The sequence below is a fragment of the Mustelus asterias genome, chromosome 10 (assembly GCF_964213995.1).
Source record: "Mustelus asterias chromosome 10, sMusAst1.hap1.1, whole genome shotgun sequence".
In the NCBI taxonomy this organism is placed as follows: Eukaryota; Metazoa; Chordata; class Chondrichthyes; order Carcharhiniformes; family Triakidae; genus Mustelus; species Mustelus asterias.
The window spans coordinates 62,451,445-62,466,860 of record NC_135810.1 but is presented as its reverse complement, the minus strand read 5'-3'; the positions used below and the strand labels follow the sequence as shown (position 1 = coordinate 62,466,860).

The 15,416-nt window shown below is 44.1% G+C and overlaps 1 protein-coding gene across 1 annotated transcript in view; it reads left to right on the top strand.

Annotated features, from left to right (window-relative positions):
* The window catches only part of LOC144499631 (protocadherin Fat 3-like), a 696,014-nt gene that overhangs the window by 602,174 nt on the left and 78,424 nt on the right, over positions 1-15,416 (top strand). Inside the window, exons 13-15 of the mRNA XM_078221804.1 lie at positions 540-736; positions 851-1,004; positions 1,884-2,117. Of these exons, the coding sequence (XP_078077930.1) occupies positions 540-736; positions 851-1,004; positions 1,884-2,117 (585 nt within the window). The remainder of the gene's footprint in view (positions 1-539; positions 737-850; positions 1,005-1,883; positions 2,118-15,416) is intronic.

Genomic DNA, 15,416 nt, shown 5'->3' with positions numbered 1-15,416 from the left:
TTGTTGTTGGTGCAGGCTCGATGGGCCAAATTGCCGCCTCCTGTATTGTAGGGATTCTATGATTCAATCCACACAGGGAAACATGCTGGACCTGGCGCTTAACATGGGCCTCTCCAGTTGCCCGTTAAATCTTGGTAGCAATGCAATAAGGCCCTTCAGTAGGCAATAATTGTCCAATGCCAGGCAAACTGCACAACACCACCCCATTGCTGTTGCACTAGATTTAACAAACCCCCCTTCTGCTCCATCTTCAAACCTGTTGGCAGGGCAGCATTAATTCTAGCCTATTATTGTGTAAAGGAAATTTAACTTGGCACTTGATGGGTTTGTATCTGATCTGAGTGTTATTGAATTAACCTTTGTATATCACTGGTGAAAATATGAATCAATACCCATGACTCTTTCATCCCACGTAATTATTTGACACTGAATTTTCATTGATAAATAAACCTTATCTGACTGGATTAGTGAGAGTTTTCAGATAATATTTCTTTTTAACGTGCATTTGACAGTTTTGCATTTTCTAAACATGTGTTTAGGAGGAAATCCTAAAGGAAAGTTTGCCCTTGGGCTGGTACAAAACGAGTGGAAGGTTTATGTAAAGAGACCATTAGATCGTGAGGAACAAGATATTTATCTACTGAATATCACAGCCACTGATGGACTTTTTGTATCAAAAGCAGTAGTAGAAGTTCGAGTGCTGGATGCGAATGATAACAGCCCTATCTGTGATCAGGTAAGTCTCATCTGAATCGTGAGTAATCCTTATCTCAGGTTCGAATGTCTAAATTGTTTAACTTATTGATGTATGAGCTACATCTGAGACACTGTTGCTGTTAAATGCCTGCAGGTCACTTACACAGAGACAATCGTGGAAGACATTGCACCAAATAAAGTCATTCTAAGGGTTGGTGCTCATGATGCTGACATTGGGTCTAATGCAGAAATACGGTATTCTTTGCATGGAGCCGGCTCAGATAAATTTTTTCTGGAACCAGAAAATGGTAAGTGCTTCTGGAACCTCAATATGGATTTTGTTTCAGGCTATAAATTGGTGTAAAAAATAAAAAAGGTGAGCTTCATTGTAACTTGTCTCAGGTCTGCTATGTTAAAATTCAACTCCAGCAATATATATGGGAACTCTCAATCACTGAGGTATAATGAGCAGGAAAGCTTTTTGTAATCTGCGATTTCACACCAGGCCAGGTATCAAACCTGAGGTTGTATGGCTTAGTTTCACACCAGAATATGTTCTTGCTAAGGCACTGGAGTGTACTATTAATTTACAGAATTATCAGAGTTGTCAACCGTTCACATTTTACAACCAGTCAGCTGATGGATACACAACGTTGCACAAAGCCTAGCCCAATATTCACAGATGTACAGACCGAAATTAACACCAGGACTTTCACAAATAAAACTGGAAACCAGAGGGCAGATTGTGGTGCATTAAAGGTTAGGAAAATAGTATTTGCAGAAGAGGGTAGGAATCTGAATAAAAGATCTGTCCAATCGCTATACATGAGCATGTCCCACATGTCCATTTAAGAAGGTCAGTGTACATTAAGTTAGATCATGAAGCATGGGAGACCAGCTGCTGAACTGATTTTGAAGATGCCTATACGTTTTGCTGTTTCTCTTGATCAAATTGTGTGTACGTTCACAGCTGATGACATCATGCTCCACACGTGGGTTATTATTTTGCATTCATCAAAGTTAGAATTGCTTTCTCTTCTTTGGAATGATTCTGTTCTTAATTTCAACACCACCACAAATGGCTCCTATTTGTATCGCTTCATCAGCTTTTGTTTGCTAAGTTATTTACCAGACAATTATGAGTCAATACTTTTGTAAACTTCCTATTTGTTGTGATTATCTTACAGGTGAACTGAAAACATTATCAGCGTTAGACCGTGAAGAAACCCAAGTATATAATTTGATCGCCAGGGCGTCAGATGGAGGTGGACGTTTCTGCCAGTCAGGAATAGTTCTGTTATTGGAAGATGTGAATGACAATCCCCCTGTATTTTCCTCCAGTCATTATATTCAGTCTGTATCTGAGAACACGGCAGTAAAGGTTTTGCTGGCAAAGGTTGAAGCAATAGACCTCGATATAGGTAAGCCACTGAAAGTTTTTTGAACACTTACTATACAGTGGTATACGGTACAGCAAAATAAGCAATTAGACAAACTGACACATTGTATTTATTTCTAAGGTGATTGCAACTTCAATAACCTATTTTGCCCAAATCCTGGTCATCTCCAATCATGACTATTTCAATGTTTCCCAGTGGGTGGCATCCCATCCTCCACTTTCCATAAATTTTGGCTCATTTAAAATTCTGCTGTCCAAACTCTATACCACATCAAATTCCACATGCATCAAATTCCCGTGTCCTTGCTAACCTACATTGGCTTCCATTTCCTCATACCTCAAATTTAGAAAAGTTGTTTTTATGTTTCAATTCCTCCATTCTTTGTCATTTATGTAACGTAATTCAGGGATATAAATCCAAACTGTAACTTTGACACCAACATCTTCTGTATCTCGATCTTGGTGCTGTGGCTTTACTGGCACAGGGCAGATGCTATGAAATTAACTCCATAAATCTCTCTGTCTCAAGCCTTCCTGAAAAGGTAACATTTAGACCAAGCTTTTTGTTACCTATTTTAATATTTCCTACGGAATAGAGTCAGTGTTTGGGTTTTTCTTTCACCTGTGTGAAATTCTTCCAGACATTTTTCCATTTTAAAGGTGCTACTAATACAAATATTTGTTGTTCTAATATTGGTATCTCTACTTGATCTCCTGACCTTGGTCATTTATGCTGATGTGTCACTAGCTATATTATACAGACAGAATCAAATTTAAAAAAGCAACTGATACATAAACATTATACACAGCAACTGATAGATAAATGAAGACACATGGACAATGCAGAGATAATACTCCTGCACACTTTAACTCCCCCTGCAGGCAACATATTTGCTTGCAAGTTTTATAACTCAATCTTACTGGCAGGATGAAAAATTAAGTCAAATAGCCCTGCATCAGTTATCATTGATTAATTTTCAACCTGATTTAAGCCACAATGTTATTTACTGACATTTGATGCATCAACTGCACAATTCAATCAGCAGCTCTTCTGATTAGGTAATAATGGAGTGCAATTTAAGCATTGAATTTATAGCTTAGAGCAGTGGCTATAAAATGGATAATGAATTATTTATTCTAACTTTGAGTGAAACATTATTCAGGTAAGAGGCAGACACTTCAACATTTGGCATTTATCTGGAGATTATATGTGCCGATCGGTATAGAAGTGTGGGGTTGAATGAACAGTTGTTAACACATTAGGTAGTTGCCACTTATTGCAGGTACCCAGTGAAATGAGCTTTCAATTTGCAGTTGAATCTATAAGGGGCACAGTGCTGCCTCACAGCGCCAGGGACCCAAGTTCAATTCCCAGCTTGGGTCACTGTCTGTGCAAAGTCTGCACATTCTTCCCGTGTCTGCATGGGTTTCATCCGGGTGCTCCGGTTTCCTTCCACTGTCTGAAAGAACATGGTAAGAAGTTTAACAACACCAGGTTAAAGTCCAACAGGTTTATTTGATAGCAAAAGCCACACAAGCTTTCGGAGCCTCTGAAAGCTTGTGTGGCTTTTGCTACCAAATAAACCTGTTGGACTTTAACCTGGTGTTGTTAAACTTCTTACTGTGTTTATCCCAGTCCAACGCCGGCATCTCCACATCATGAAAGAACATGGCCATGCTAAATTCTCCCTCGGTATACCTGAACAGGCACTGGAGTGTGGCGACTGGGGTATTTTCACAGTAACTTCACTGAAGTGTTAATGCAAGCCTACTTGTGACACTAATAAATAAACTTTAACTTTTAGTTACAAAGTGCCCTGAACAGAAATTGAAAAAATTCAATTTTTTAATCACCAGTATAATGCTATGGGGCTGAATTTCCTTGGACCTTCTCCTGTTCCTGTGTCGTAGTTGAGGCAGAAAAGTTGCTTATTACACAAGTGGGGTTACTGGTGGACCTCTTCTAAAACTATGGTAGCAGAACATGAGAAACATCAGGGAAATTACTCCCCTGTGTTTTGATTTGATGAGTTTATGTATGACTTTGTGTGATTCGAGGGCAGAATCCATAATTTTCCATTGTTCTGAAGTGTAGTCGGCCTACTTGACAATGCTTGACCTGAAAACAAAGTCCTTCCTTTTGCAACTTATTTTTTCATGCGATATTAAAGATTGTTTTTCTTCCTAAATTGATCTGCTCTATTTTTACCTTGGAATAGAGCTGTCTGAAGTGCCACTATTAAAGATTTATTACCTTCACTCCAGTTGTAAGTAAATTACAAATGTCTTTAGCTGATCACACGGCCACCAATAGAACTATAAATAAAGCAAAAAGATAACAACTGGAAATCTGAAATAAAGCAAAATGCTGGAAATACCCAGGAATAATTCAGCATCTGTAAAGATAGATTGGGTCATTTTGGGCGCATACCCGTCAGTAGAACCATCCTGATGAATAGCTTGCAACTGAAACATCATAACTTGTCTTTTCCTTGACAGTTGCTGACTGGGCTGTTCTCCATTTTGGGCATTTTCTGTGTTTATTTTATTGCAAGTGTTATGTTTGATAAGTGTATGTGCTCCAGAGAAGCAATACATATGCAATTGTCAAGTTCCACTCCAGGCCAAAGTTTTTGAAATTCAGGCAAACTGAAAAGTGAAAGTTAGGGTATCCTTCAACAGATATTTTCAAAGAGAAAATAATGTAAAATGTTTCCCTTAGCTTACATACAGTTTTTTACACTAACATCACAGATGTGTTTATAATCTAGTTATGGTTTTCGCTCAGTAGGTTATAGAACATAGAACATAGAAAGTCACAGCACAAACAGGCCCTTCGGCCCACAAGTTGCGCCGATCACATCCCCACCTCTAGGCCTATCTATAGCCCTCAATCCCATTAAATCCCATGTACTCATCCAGAAGTCTCTTAAAAGACCCCAACGAGTTTGCCTCCACCACCACCGACGTCAGCCGATTCCACTCACCCACCACCCTCTGAGTGAAAAACTTACCCCTGACATCCCCCCTGTACCTACCCCCCAGCACCTTAAACCTGTGTCCTCTCGTAGCAACCATTTCAGCCCTTGGAAATAGCCTCTGAGAGTCCACCCTATCCAGACCCCTCAACATCTTGTAAACCTCTATCAGGTCACCTCTCATCCTTCGTCTCTCCAGGGAGAAGAGACCAAGCTCCCTCAACCTATCCTCATAAGGCATGCCCCCCAATCCAGGCAACATCCTTGTAAATCTCCTCTGCACCCTTTCAATGGCTTCAACATCTTTCCTGTAATGAGGTGACCAGAACTGCGCGCAGTACTCCAAGTGGGGTCTAACCAGGGTCCTATAAAGCTGCAGCATTATCTCCCGACTCCTAAACTCAATCCCTCGTTATTTTCACACTGTGACACCATGAGAACTTTTTCTTTATATACCACTGAGGCACAAGCATTTATACTGCTTTGTAAACCAGCCAGTCTTTAATATGTCATATTTATTTGAACAAGTTTATCAAAGATTTGAAATTAACGATACATTTGTGTCATTTTTGGCTCATGTCACAATCTAAACTACACATGGTCCCCCTACCGCAGAACTAGATTGAAACCCGAGTCACAATTTTAACTCTTAATTATGTAACAGTGGAACCAACAACAAAAGCAACAATTTATATAGTGCAATTTAAGAAGCATTTAGATGAGCACTTGAAACGCCACAGCATACAAGGCTATTAACCAAGTACCGGAAAATGGGATTAGAATAGATAAGTGCTTGATGGCTGGGGCTCAATGGGCCAAAGGGCCTCTTTTTGTGCTGTGAAACCATATGACTATTTAACGTAATATAATCTTCCAAGATGCTTGACAGGAGTATTATAAAATAAAGAATGACACTCACTGAAGAAGATATTAGATCAGATAGCACAAGATTGTATAAAGAGGTTTTGAAATTGTCTTAAAGGAGCAAAGTGAGGTAATAAAAATGGTGAGATGTAGGGAGGGAATTCCAGAGCTTGGACCTTAGGCAACTGAAGGCACAGTCACCAATAATGGGGAAATTATGATAGGGAATGCACAAGAGGCCAGAATTGAGAGTGTATTTATCTCAGATTTTTTAAAAATACTTTTCCAATTCAATCAAATCAAATCCAATTCAGAGTCTCAACAAGTTGAGACATTTCCGATCCAGGCTGACAAGACAGGGCGGGCGACTAAACCACCCTGTCCTGGGCCCGATCTACATGAGCCAAGCTGATTGGAGAAGGGGAAGGATCCTCCTCCAAGACTTGGGCTCATTTGCATCTTAGCCAAAAGGCCGAGATGCCGCTTTTAAAAATTGCTTCATATGAAACATATGAAGCCTCAGCGTAACCTAATGACCTCAACCAAGTGCAGATCCGATACTACACTTGATCTTAGCCAAAAGGCGATAAGCGACCCTATTTATCTCAGATGTTGATGATCACAGTAGGGATCAGACAGAAGCCGTGATTGGTAGAGGCATGAATAAAATTTTCCTTTATGGTCCCGGGGAGCTTTCTTGATCCTCCTGATCCACAAGGAGTGTTATTAAAATAACCTTCTGAATTCAGCAGTTCCTGCCTCCCTTGTGCTGCTGGATTTCCTGAGACTTGGGAACTCAACCAGCATTGGTTAAGTTTAGCTCTGGTTCCCAACTGCACAGTGGGTGCCTTGTGTAAATATGTTAATGAAGTTCCCTGCCTTTCCACAAGAAAATACTCTCTGCTTGTCACCATAAAAGCAACAGCAGGTGTGCACTCAGTGAGTTGGAGATGCATTCCCGGTTTTTTAGGGTTTAACTCCAGCCCTGACCTTTGAGGGTTGTTAATATTGAGGGCATGATCTTTAAGCAGCTGTTTCCAATATCATTGCTTATTTTTCCATCTGTCACTCTGAACGAAGTACCTTAAATTCTGAAGCTTTTGTTTTCCAAACAGGTTTTAATCTGAAGTCCTATTTATACTACAACTACATATCTATAACAGTTTTATATATAATGTGAAGTAATGGTTTTCATCATTATTAACAGTAAAATGTACCACTTCAAAATTTGGCATGAATTTAACTGTGAAAGGCAATATTTGATTTAATTTGCTAACTGAATTATCCATGAGGGACAGGAGTATTAATGTCATTATTGAACTGCACATTTTCTTGATTTCTCATCGAAGTGTTGTCTCCAACAGGGAAAGTGAAGGGCAGCCTGCCAGCTGCCTTGGCTGGTTTTCCCACCATATCTTTGAACACTTGAAAAAAAATGGTAGAGGTGGGTCCCATGATGCCATGCTGGCAGAGTGGGCACGTTCAGAGCCAGCTCCCCTAGAAATCCGCACCTGACAGATCGGGGCACCCAGTGCCCTGATCTGAATTAAATAACAATAACGAAAGAGCTCCACACTGAATTGCCCCCATGGACATAGCCCCCTGAAGGAACCCCCTCGCCCCCGCAACAGAAGCCCACTGCCAGGGTCCTGCCTGGGCATGACCCTCCTTCCTCTGGGGTCTGTACTTACCTGTGCGCCCTGCCGGGTTCTATTCGCCAGGCCGCAGTTTGTCAAAACCTGTTGTAAACCCTGCTTACGTGACGTCACACTGGAGGGGTGGGACAAATCCCTACGTGGGGGAGCTCTTGCAACGGAGAGGCCTGCTAAATCAATGTAAATGTATGTTAATAGACTTCTGACCTTTCATGGCAGGAACCACGTTACCTCATTAGTGAGGAGACAGGGATAATCTCAGTGGGATTCTAGTTGGATTCTCCACCCCCTTCGACTTTCCCGTCTGCCCAAAACGGGGACAAAAAATCTCCACTTCCTTGTATCAAAGTCGGTCCTATATTTGTATTACTTTAATATCAAATGTGGGGAGAAATGCTTTTCACTATTTGATAGCAAGGTCACTGTAATGACTGAAATGAACCCGAGTCCTTGGTGATGTTTACAATATATACCTGTGAAAGGTACTGTGATTTAGTTGATCCAGGTCTGTGTAATTCTGGGACAATTAAAGTTAACTTCAACTTCTTTTTGGTTAGTGAAGGGAAAATCTAGTTAGGGATCTGCTGCTGATCACTATTCAGTGATGCCTGCTGAAAAGTTAGTGCATTTCAATTTGCATAGAATTTGAGAACAGGATTGTGCTTAGCTGAGCCACTACCCATAATCAAGTACTATATGCTATAAGTAATCTCGGTTTTTCATCCCTACATTTGTTTTTAAACACACAATCTTTTATATCACAAAAGTATCTTCTGGTACCACTTTCCACTCCATCAGGTCTTGGATTGAGAAAAAGGGAGCAGACCTATTATGCACACTTTGTCTAGCTGTTTCATTCTGATTGCTTTGTCCTCTTCATTTCCAACTTATGCCTCATATCTGCCAAAAAAAAGGTTTACTGAATTTGGCTGGAATTCTCCGATCTTGCCTGCGACTGGGATTCTCCAGCCCTGTTGCAGTGAATGGAAATTTGGCTGAGTGTCGAATTCTTCGTTCTTGCTGGCAGTGGTAGCAGAGCATGTGAGACCAGAGAATTCCAACCATAACTTTGCAAAAATACCTGGCCTTTCTTTAGTCGTAGATCATAAGCGACTAAGGTTGTGATATTCTGAACAGTGACAGTCCATGAGCTCACATAAGAGGGAAGTGCAGATGGCATGAACGAAGTGGCTTATGCCTCATTAATGTACAAAAATGTATAAATTTTAATCTGTAAAAGAACAACAAAGAACAAAGAACAGTACAGCACAGGAAACAGGCCCTTCGGCCCTCCAAGCCTGTGCCGCTCCTTGGTCCAACTAGACCAATCGTTTGTATCCCTCCATTCCCAGGCTGCTCATGTGACTATCCAGGTAAGTCTTAAACGATGTCAGCATGCCTGCCTCCACCACCCTACTTGGCAGCGCATTCCAGGCCCCCACCACCCTCTGTGTAAAAAACATCCCTCTGATATCTGAGTTATACTTCGCCCCTCTCACCTTGAGCCCGTGACCCCTCGTGATCGTCACCTCCGACCTGGGCAAAAGCTTCCCACTGTTCACCCTATCTATCCCCTTCATTTGAGTTAAAGTTAAAGTTTGTTCATTAGTCACAAGTAGGCTTACATTCACACTGCAATGAAGTTACTGTGAAAATCCCCGAGTCGCCACACTCCGGCACCTGTTCAGGTACACTGAGGGAGAATTTAGCATGGCCAATTCACCTAACCTGCACATCTTTGGACTATGGGAGGAAAGCGGAGCACCCGGAGGAAACCCACGCAGACACAGGGAGAACATGCAAACTCCACACAGACAGTGACACAAGCCGGGAATCAAACCTGGGTCCCTGACGCTGTGAGGCAGTGTGCCACTGTGCCACCGCCACGTTACGGTTATGGTTCTAAATTGCATTAGAGAATCCTGATATACATCTATTTGTGTGATATAGCTACCTAACTGCAGTTTAAACATTGTGAATGGAGTAGCAGGTGATTTCAACTGCACCCCATTCTCACTGATTGTGTGAGGTTAACGTCTCTATACTGACCCCAAAATGTGACACTAAGTTCTCATTTAACCTCTGATTTTAATCTTTTTTAAGAAGTTGTTGGACTTTCTGTGGTTAGATATTCCACAAGGTCTATTGAATATTATTTGATCTGGCTTGATTTTGTTCAGAATACAGCTGGGGAAAGACAGATTGTTTTATGGACTACTGGGAATGAAATTCTATCACTAGAAAAGGTTTTGCATCATTCCAAGTTACACAAGAAAAATGGCCCAAAACTAAGGCACCTCCTGAGAAACCAAGATGCCTTACGTGGTTGGTGGAATATATATCATGCATGCTGGGGGAAATAAAATTGGGTTAGACAGTAATCAGGCATGGAAATCATGATGTGTGATTAACCTACACCCATTCCTCGCGATATAGACAGAACAGAAGCATCTACTGAATGGTTGAATACCTTTACAAGGGTCCCAATTTCATTCGAGGTCAGAGCTTCTTAAAGCCAGCCCACATTACTTAAGTGGGAGGTGCATCTTGGCTGCAGCAGCTGCTGGAGCTGAACCAGAAAGAATCTTTGAGCATAAAGAGCAGCAGAAATTTCACAGCAGGCCAGAGCTCATGCCCCAAGGTTTGTTAATGCAGCACTGAAGCCCTTGGGTTGAAGGTGAACAGGAGGAAAGAGGTCCTCTCTCCTTCGGGTGTCCAGGAGGCCTTCCGGTGTCCAGGAAGCCGTCCAGACGAACTTTACAAAGTCTTAGGGAGCAAATAGCCATCGTGATCAATGCCAATAATCTAAGAAGACATGAATGCAGTGCCATAAACAAGTTCAATGATCAAAGTCAGTGAAAACATCTTCAAATGTCATCTTACAAATGAACCATTAGTCTCACACATTCCCTCTTCACTCACCAAGCAAGTCTATATCAGGCACAACTCATACCCAACATTCATTGTCTTATGTCATATGCGCACACAAAGCGATGCTGCAAACTTGGCATCACATCTCGCAGCTTGCACACACAGTCAACTATTCAACTGTGACAGGTACATCATCCAAGCTCATAGCATCACACACTGTCATGGTTGCCCCTCTGTTGCAGGACAAAGTGACCCATAATCAAAGTGGGAGGGGTGGGTGGAGGAGAGAATGGGGCAGAGGGTGGGAGCGGTAGTGTAGGCACAGGCACAGCCTTCACATCCATGGAGGAGAAAGTGCTGACAATCAGTAGGGTGGCCACAAAACCATAGAGGATGAGAGTATGTTTCTAACTAATCCACCTTCTAAATCCAATTTAGCCCACAATCCCCTGTGATTTACAAGCTGCAGATGGTGTAAATGTTCATCTCTTGTTTTGCCCCACTTCCCTCAAACCCGAGCCTTGCACCTTTTTCCTTTCAGGTATCTTAAGTATTGGCAACTGGCCAGGTGCTGGTGCAGGAGCCTGAAATGCAGAAGGAGCAAGAGACTGATAGAATTAAAAACTTCTTGTTTAATCTCACACACACAGTTAGCTGCCAGATACTGGCACTATACCTTCTTTAAAGGATAGCAATGAGGCGGAATCGGCATGTGGTGAGTCATGGGGTATGACTGGGCTACAGCCAGGGTGGGAGAAAAGGTAGCACAGATGCCAACATCCCTGAAGGCAAAGTCACACTTGAGTACTGCTGCAGAGGACTCAAGTGTGGTCCAGATGGGCATTGGTAAGAATGCCCATCAGAAAGAAACCTGGTAGATATGCAGATGGACATGCTTGGTGCATTGACAAAAAGCCTGCTGTCTCTGTCAACCAGCACAAGTGGAGTCTGGCTCCAACTTGGCATAGAGCTGATGATTTAATCTGCCTAGTATGGAAGTCATGGTCAGCTACATGAGAAAATTAATGGATCCGAAAATGAGCAGCATCTGATGACCGATGTCTCAGCTTTCATTGTAGCATCTGCTTAAGCCATGCAATATCTGGGCGCTGCAGTGGCAGTTCACATTGCAGTTCTGAAATGTCAACATGTTGCCATCATGGCTGCAAGTACCAATGCTCCAAGTGTCCTCCAGGGTCTCTCAGCAGCCTAGCTCTGCTCTAGCAGATTATTAGGATTGCTGAAGCCTTGTCCTGAGCAAGTGAGAATAAATCTGGACAACAGGAAGCTGGTGCCCTCTCAGAAAATGACAGCAGTCGCACTCCCACCATTGTCACTTTGCCACCTTCTGTCAGATAGCTAGCCTGTTGAGACTGCTGCCACCCATACTGGGCTGCTACTGTCAAAAAGCAGGTCTTCTAGGCCCAGAGCTGATGAGTCGTGTATCCCAGAACCATCAGCATTCTTTCTCCACTGAAAGTCATCAGACTTCCACTACTCATGCTGCAGCCAATGGGATAGAACCGTGGAGAAGCACATGGCCAGGCAAAGGCACCACAAGAAGGAATGTAGTGGTTAGTTGCCTTTTTGTGTGGTATAGCGGCTAGTTTGTTGGATAAGTAATTACGGAATGATTGTTTTGTGACAAAGATGATGCTGTGATGGTCAGTAATGGATGAAAAGTAAGGTGTTGAATTGTTTGTAAATGGAAAATTGGATTTGCAGTCATGGGAACCGTTGTCAAATGAGTCAATCACTGACAGCCTGGCTAGAACAAGGATGTGCTGGCTGCCTCTTCCCTTCTCCTGCTCCTCCACCTTTTCCTTTACTTCCTCTTCTTCCTCCTCCTGATATCCTCACAATGTCCAGGTTTGAATGATATAGCAGACCCCTATGAATCAGGACACATGCTCCAGCATCTATTGGAGGGCCATGCCAGAGTGGTATAGGCAGTGGACCTGGTCTGCTCTTTGATGTTTCTTGTGACAGCATGGTTCTTGTTGTACACATCCTGCCACATGTGCTCAGTTGCAGAATGGAGTTTTGAGCAAGGTTTGAAGTGGATCAGTCAGCAACCACCCTCAGATTTGATATCGTGGCAGAAGTCAGGGAGAACACTGTTCTGCTGCAGAATGTAAACAGCATGACTTCTGCCAGGATAGCAGGCATTCAATAGCATAATGACCTAAGCATGATCTCACAACGACTACACATTTGCAGTTGTGCCCCCAGTGCCAGTCAATGGTACCTGTAAGTGAGAAACCCACTGTCCTAGTAAAGCCATAGGCATGTTCCTCCTGCTTCTCATTGGTCACAGAAAATGCAATGAAGTCCTCACTCAAATAAAGAGCGTCTGTCACCTGTCCGATGCAGCAGTGGGCAATAAACTGAGAGATGGTCCGGCCTGGAAGAATGCAGGCGCAAAGAAATTCAGGGCTAAGTCACTATCACACCACCTACAGCACTGTCCATTCCCTGTTCTGAATTGCCAGTCTGGTTACAAAAAATGGTAGCGTTCTATGAGCACTTCCTTCGTGAAATAGAGACAGCACATACCCTGCTTCTGGCTCAGTTGGAAGTCAGAGAAATTCTCCCTGGAAGGAATCTTTCTTCATCCTTCTCCTTCTTCCTCTGTGAGTAGCTTGTAGTTTTCTTTGTTGCCTCTGTTCTATTTCCCTCTCTGATGCGCGATTAATTCACTCGGGAGGCTAGGACGTACCCGGGAATAAAGGCTTTTATTCACAACAAGAATAGAGCATACTGCTTAACAATACTATCCCAGACTAAGGGCCACTAGGAAGTAGCAGTGACCTTTATACTCCTGTAAGAAGGCGGAGCCAAACGGAGTGTACCACAGAACAATGCTAACAGGTGGAACACCCCAACCCTAACCCCAACAGTAACAAGAGTAACATATGTACAAGTACCCATAGTGGTAACCATCTATGGTTCACCACATTCACCCCTCCTTTAAAAACAAAGGCCGGTGGGGTAAGGAGACAATACGAACTGTCCATATGTTCACAAGTTCAGTCGTATCAGAGGTCCGCACCGTCTCTGCGACCTCCGCAGCACTGGCTCCAGTGTCAGTTGTGGTGACCGTGGTGACGACCCTCTCTCCGAGGTGGTGTCCAGTGACTCCTCCAGTTCCTCACACACCTGTGGACCTCGAGGTGGCAACAATCTCTTGGACTCAGGCAAGCTGTACACGGGAGTAAGAGGATTAAGTGGAGGTCCCAATGCTGCCCGCGCCGTGTCAGGAGGGGAGAGAATGGGCAAAGGAATCCTAACCAGGGGTGCGGGAGTGATGGGGGTTTCCAGGTTCCCTGCAGGCGCCAGATCTCTGATAGAGACCGTGTCCTCTCGCCTGTCAGGATATGCCACATAGGCATATTGAGGGTTGGCGTGGAGGAGATGGACCTGTTCAACCAAAGGGTCGGACTTGCGGGCCCTAACATGCCGCCGCAGGAGGACAGATCCTGAGTACGTCAACCAAGACGGCAGTGAGGTCCCAGAGGAAGACTTCCTGGGGAAGGTAAACATCCACTCATGTGGGGTAGCATTGGTTGCCGTACACAGGAGGGACCGGATTGAATGGAGCGCATCAGAAAGTACCTCTTGCCAACGGGAGACTGGAAGACCCCTCGACCTTAACGCCAGTAAAACAGCCTTCCAGACTGTAGCGTTTTCTCTCTCGACCTGTCCGTTACCCCTGGGGTTGTAACTCGTAGTCCTACTTGAGGCAATTCCTTTAGAGAGCAGGTATTGCCTCAAGTCGTCGCTCATAAACGACAAACCCCTATCACTGTGGATATAACTGGGGTAGCCGAATAGGGTCAAAAGACTCCGCAGGGCTTTGATGACCGTGGCAGAGGACATGTCAGACAGGGGATAGCAAAAGGGAATCGGGAGTACTCGTCAACCATGTTGAGGAAATACACATTCCGATCTGTCGAAGGAAGGGGGCCCTTGAAATCGACACTCAGTCATTCAAAAGGGCAAGTGGCCTTAATGAGGTGTGCCCTGTCAGGCCGGTAGAAGTGCGGCTTGCACTCTGCACATACCTGGCAGCTTCGAGTTATCGACCTGACATCTTCTATGGAGTAGGGCAGAATCCAGGCCTTTACAAAATGGAAGAGTCGAGTGATCCCCGGATGGCAGAGATCATTGTGGAGGGCCTGTAGCCGGTCCTCCTGCACACTGGCACATGTTCCACGTGACAGGGCATCTGAGGGCTCATTGAGCTTCCCCGGACGGTACATGATATCATAGTTGTAGGTGGAGAGTTCGATTCTCCACCTCAAGATTTTATCATTCTTAATTTTTCCCCTTAACGTGTTGTTGAACATGAAGGCCACGGACCGCTGGTCCGTGAGCAGGGTAAATCGTTTGCCAGCCAAATAATGGCGCCAATGCCGTACGGCCTCCACAATGGCCTGAGCCTCTTTCTCCACAGAGGAGTGCCGAATTTCAGGGCCTTGGAGGGTGCGACCATAAAGTCTAGCCCCAGGACTACCGGAGCGCAAAGGTGCCCGTGAATCGCACGTGGCTGAAGACATCGACGAGGCCGGAGACGAGGAGATGGATCCTGGGGAGTCACACGCAGCACTGCGAGGCTTGGAAGGGGTCTTTGCCCGGCACACTTTTGCATAGTGCCCTTTCTTCCCACAGGCGGAGCAAAACACCGTCCTGGCCAGACATCTCTGGCGAGGGTGCTTCGCCAATCCGCAGAAATAGCACCGTGGGCCTCCAGGAGCTGCCGCAGCTGTCAGGTCTGAAGTTGAGAGCATTATCGCGCAGTTCCGAGGAGCCGCCGGGTACAGTTGAGGCGGTGGCTGTCCTTGCCACGCTGTTCCCACGTGGTCGGTGGGGTAGGTTTCAAGACTTCTGGAGGCCGTTTCCATTGCATCAGCCAATTCTACCGTCTTAGCCAGGTCCAAGTTACCCTGCTCG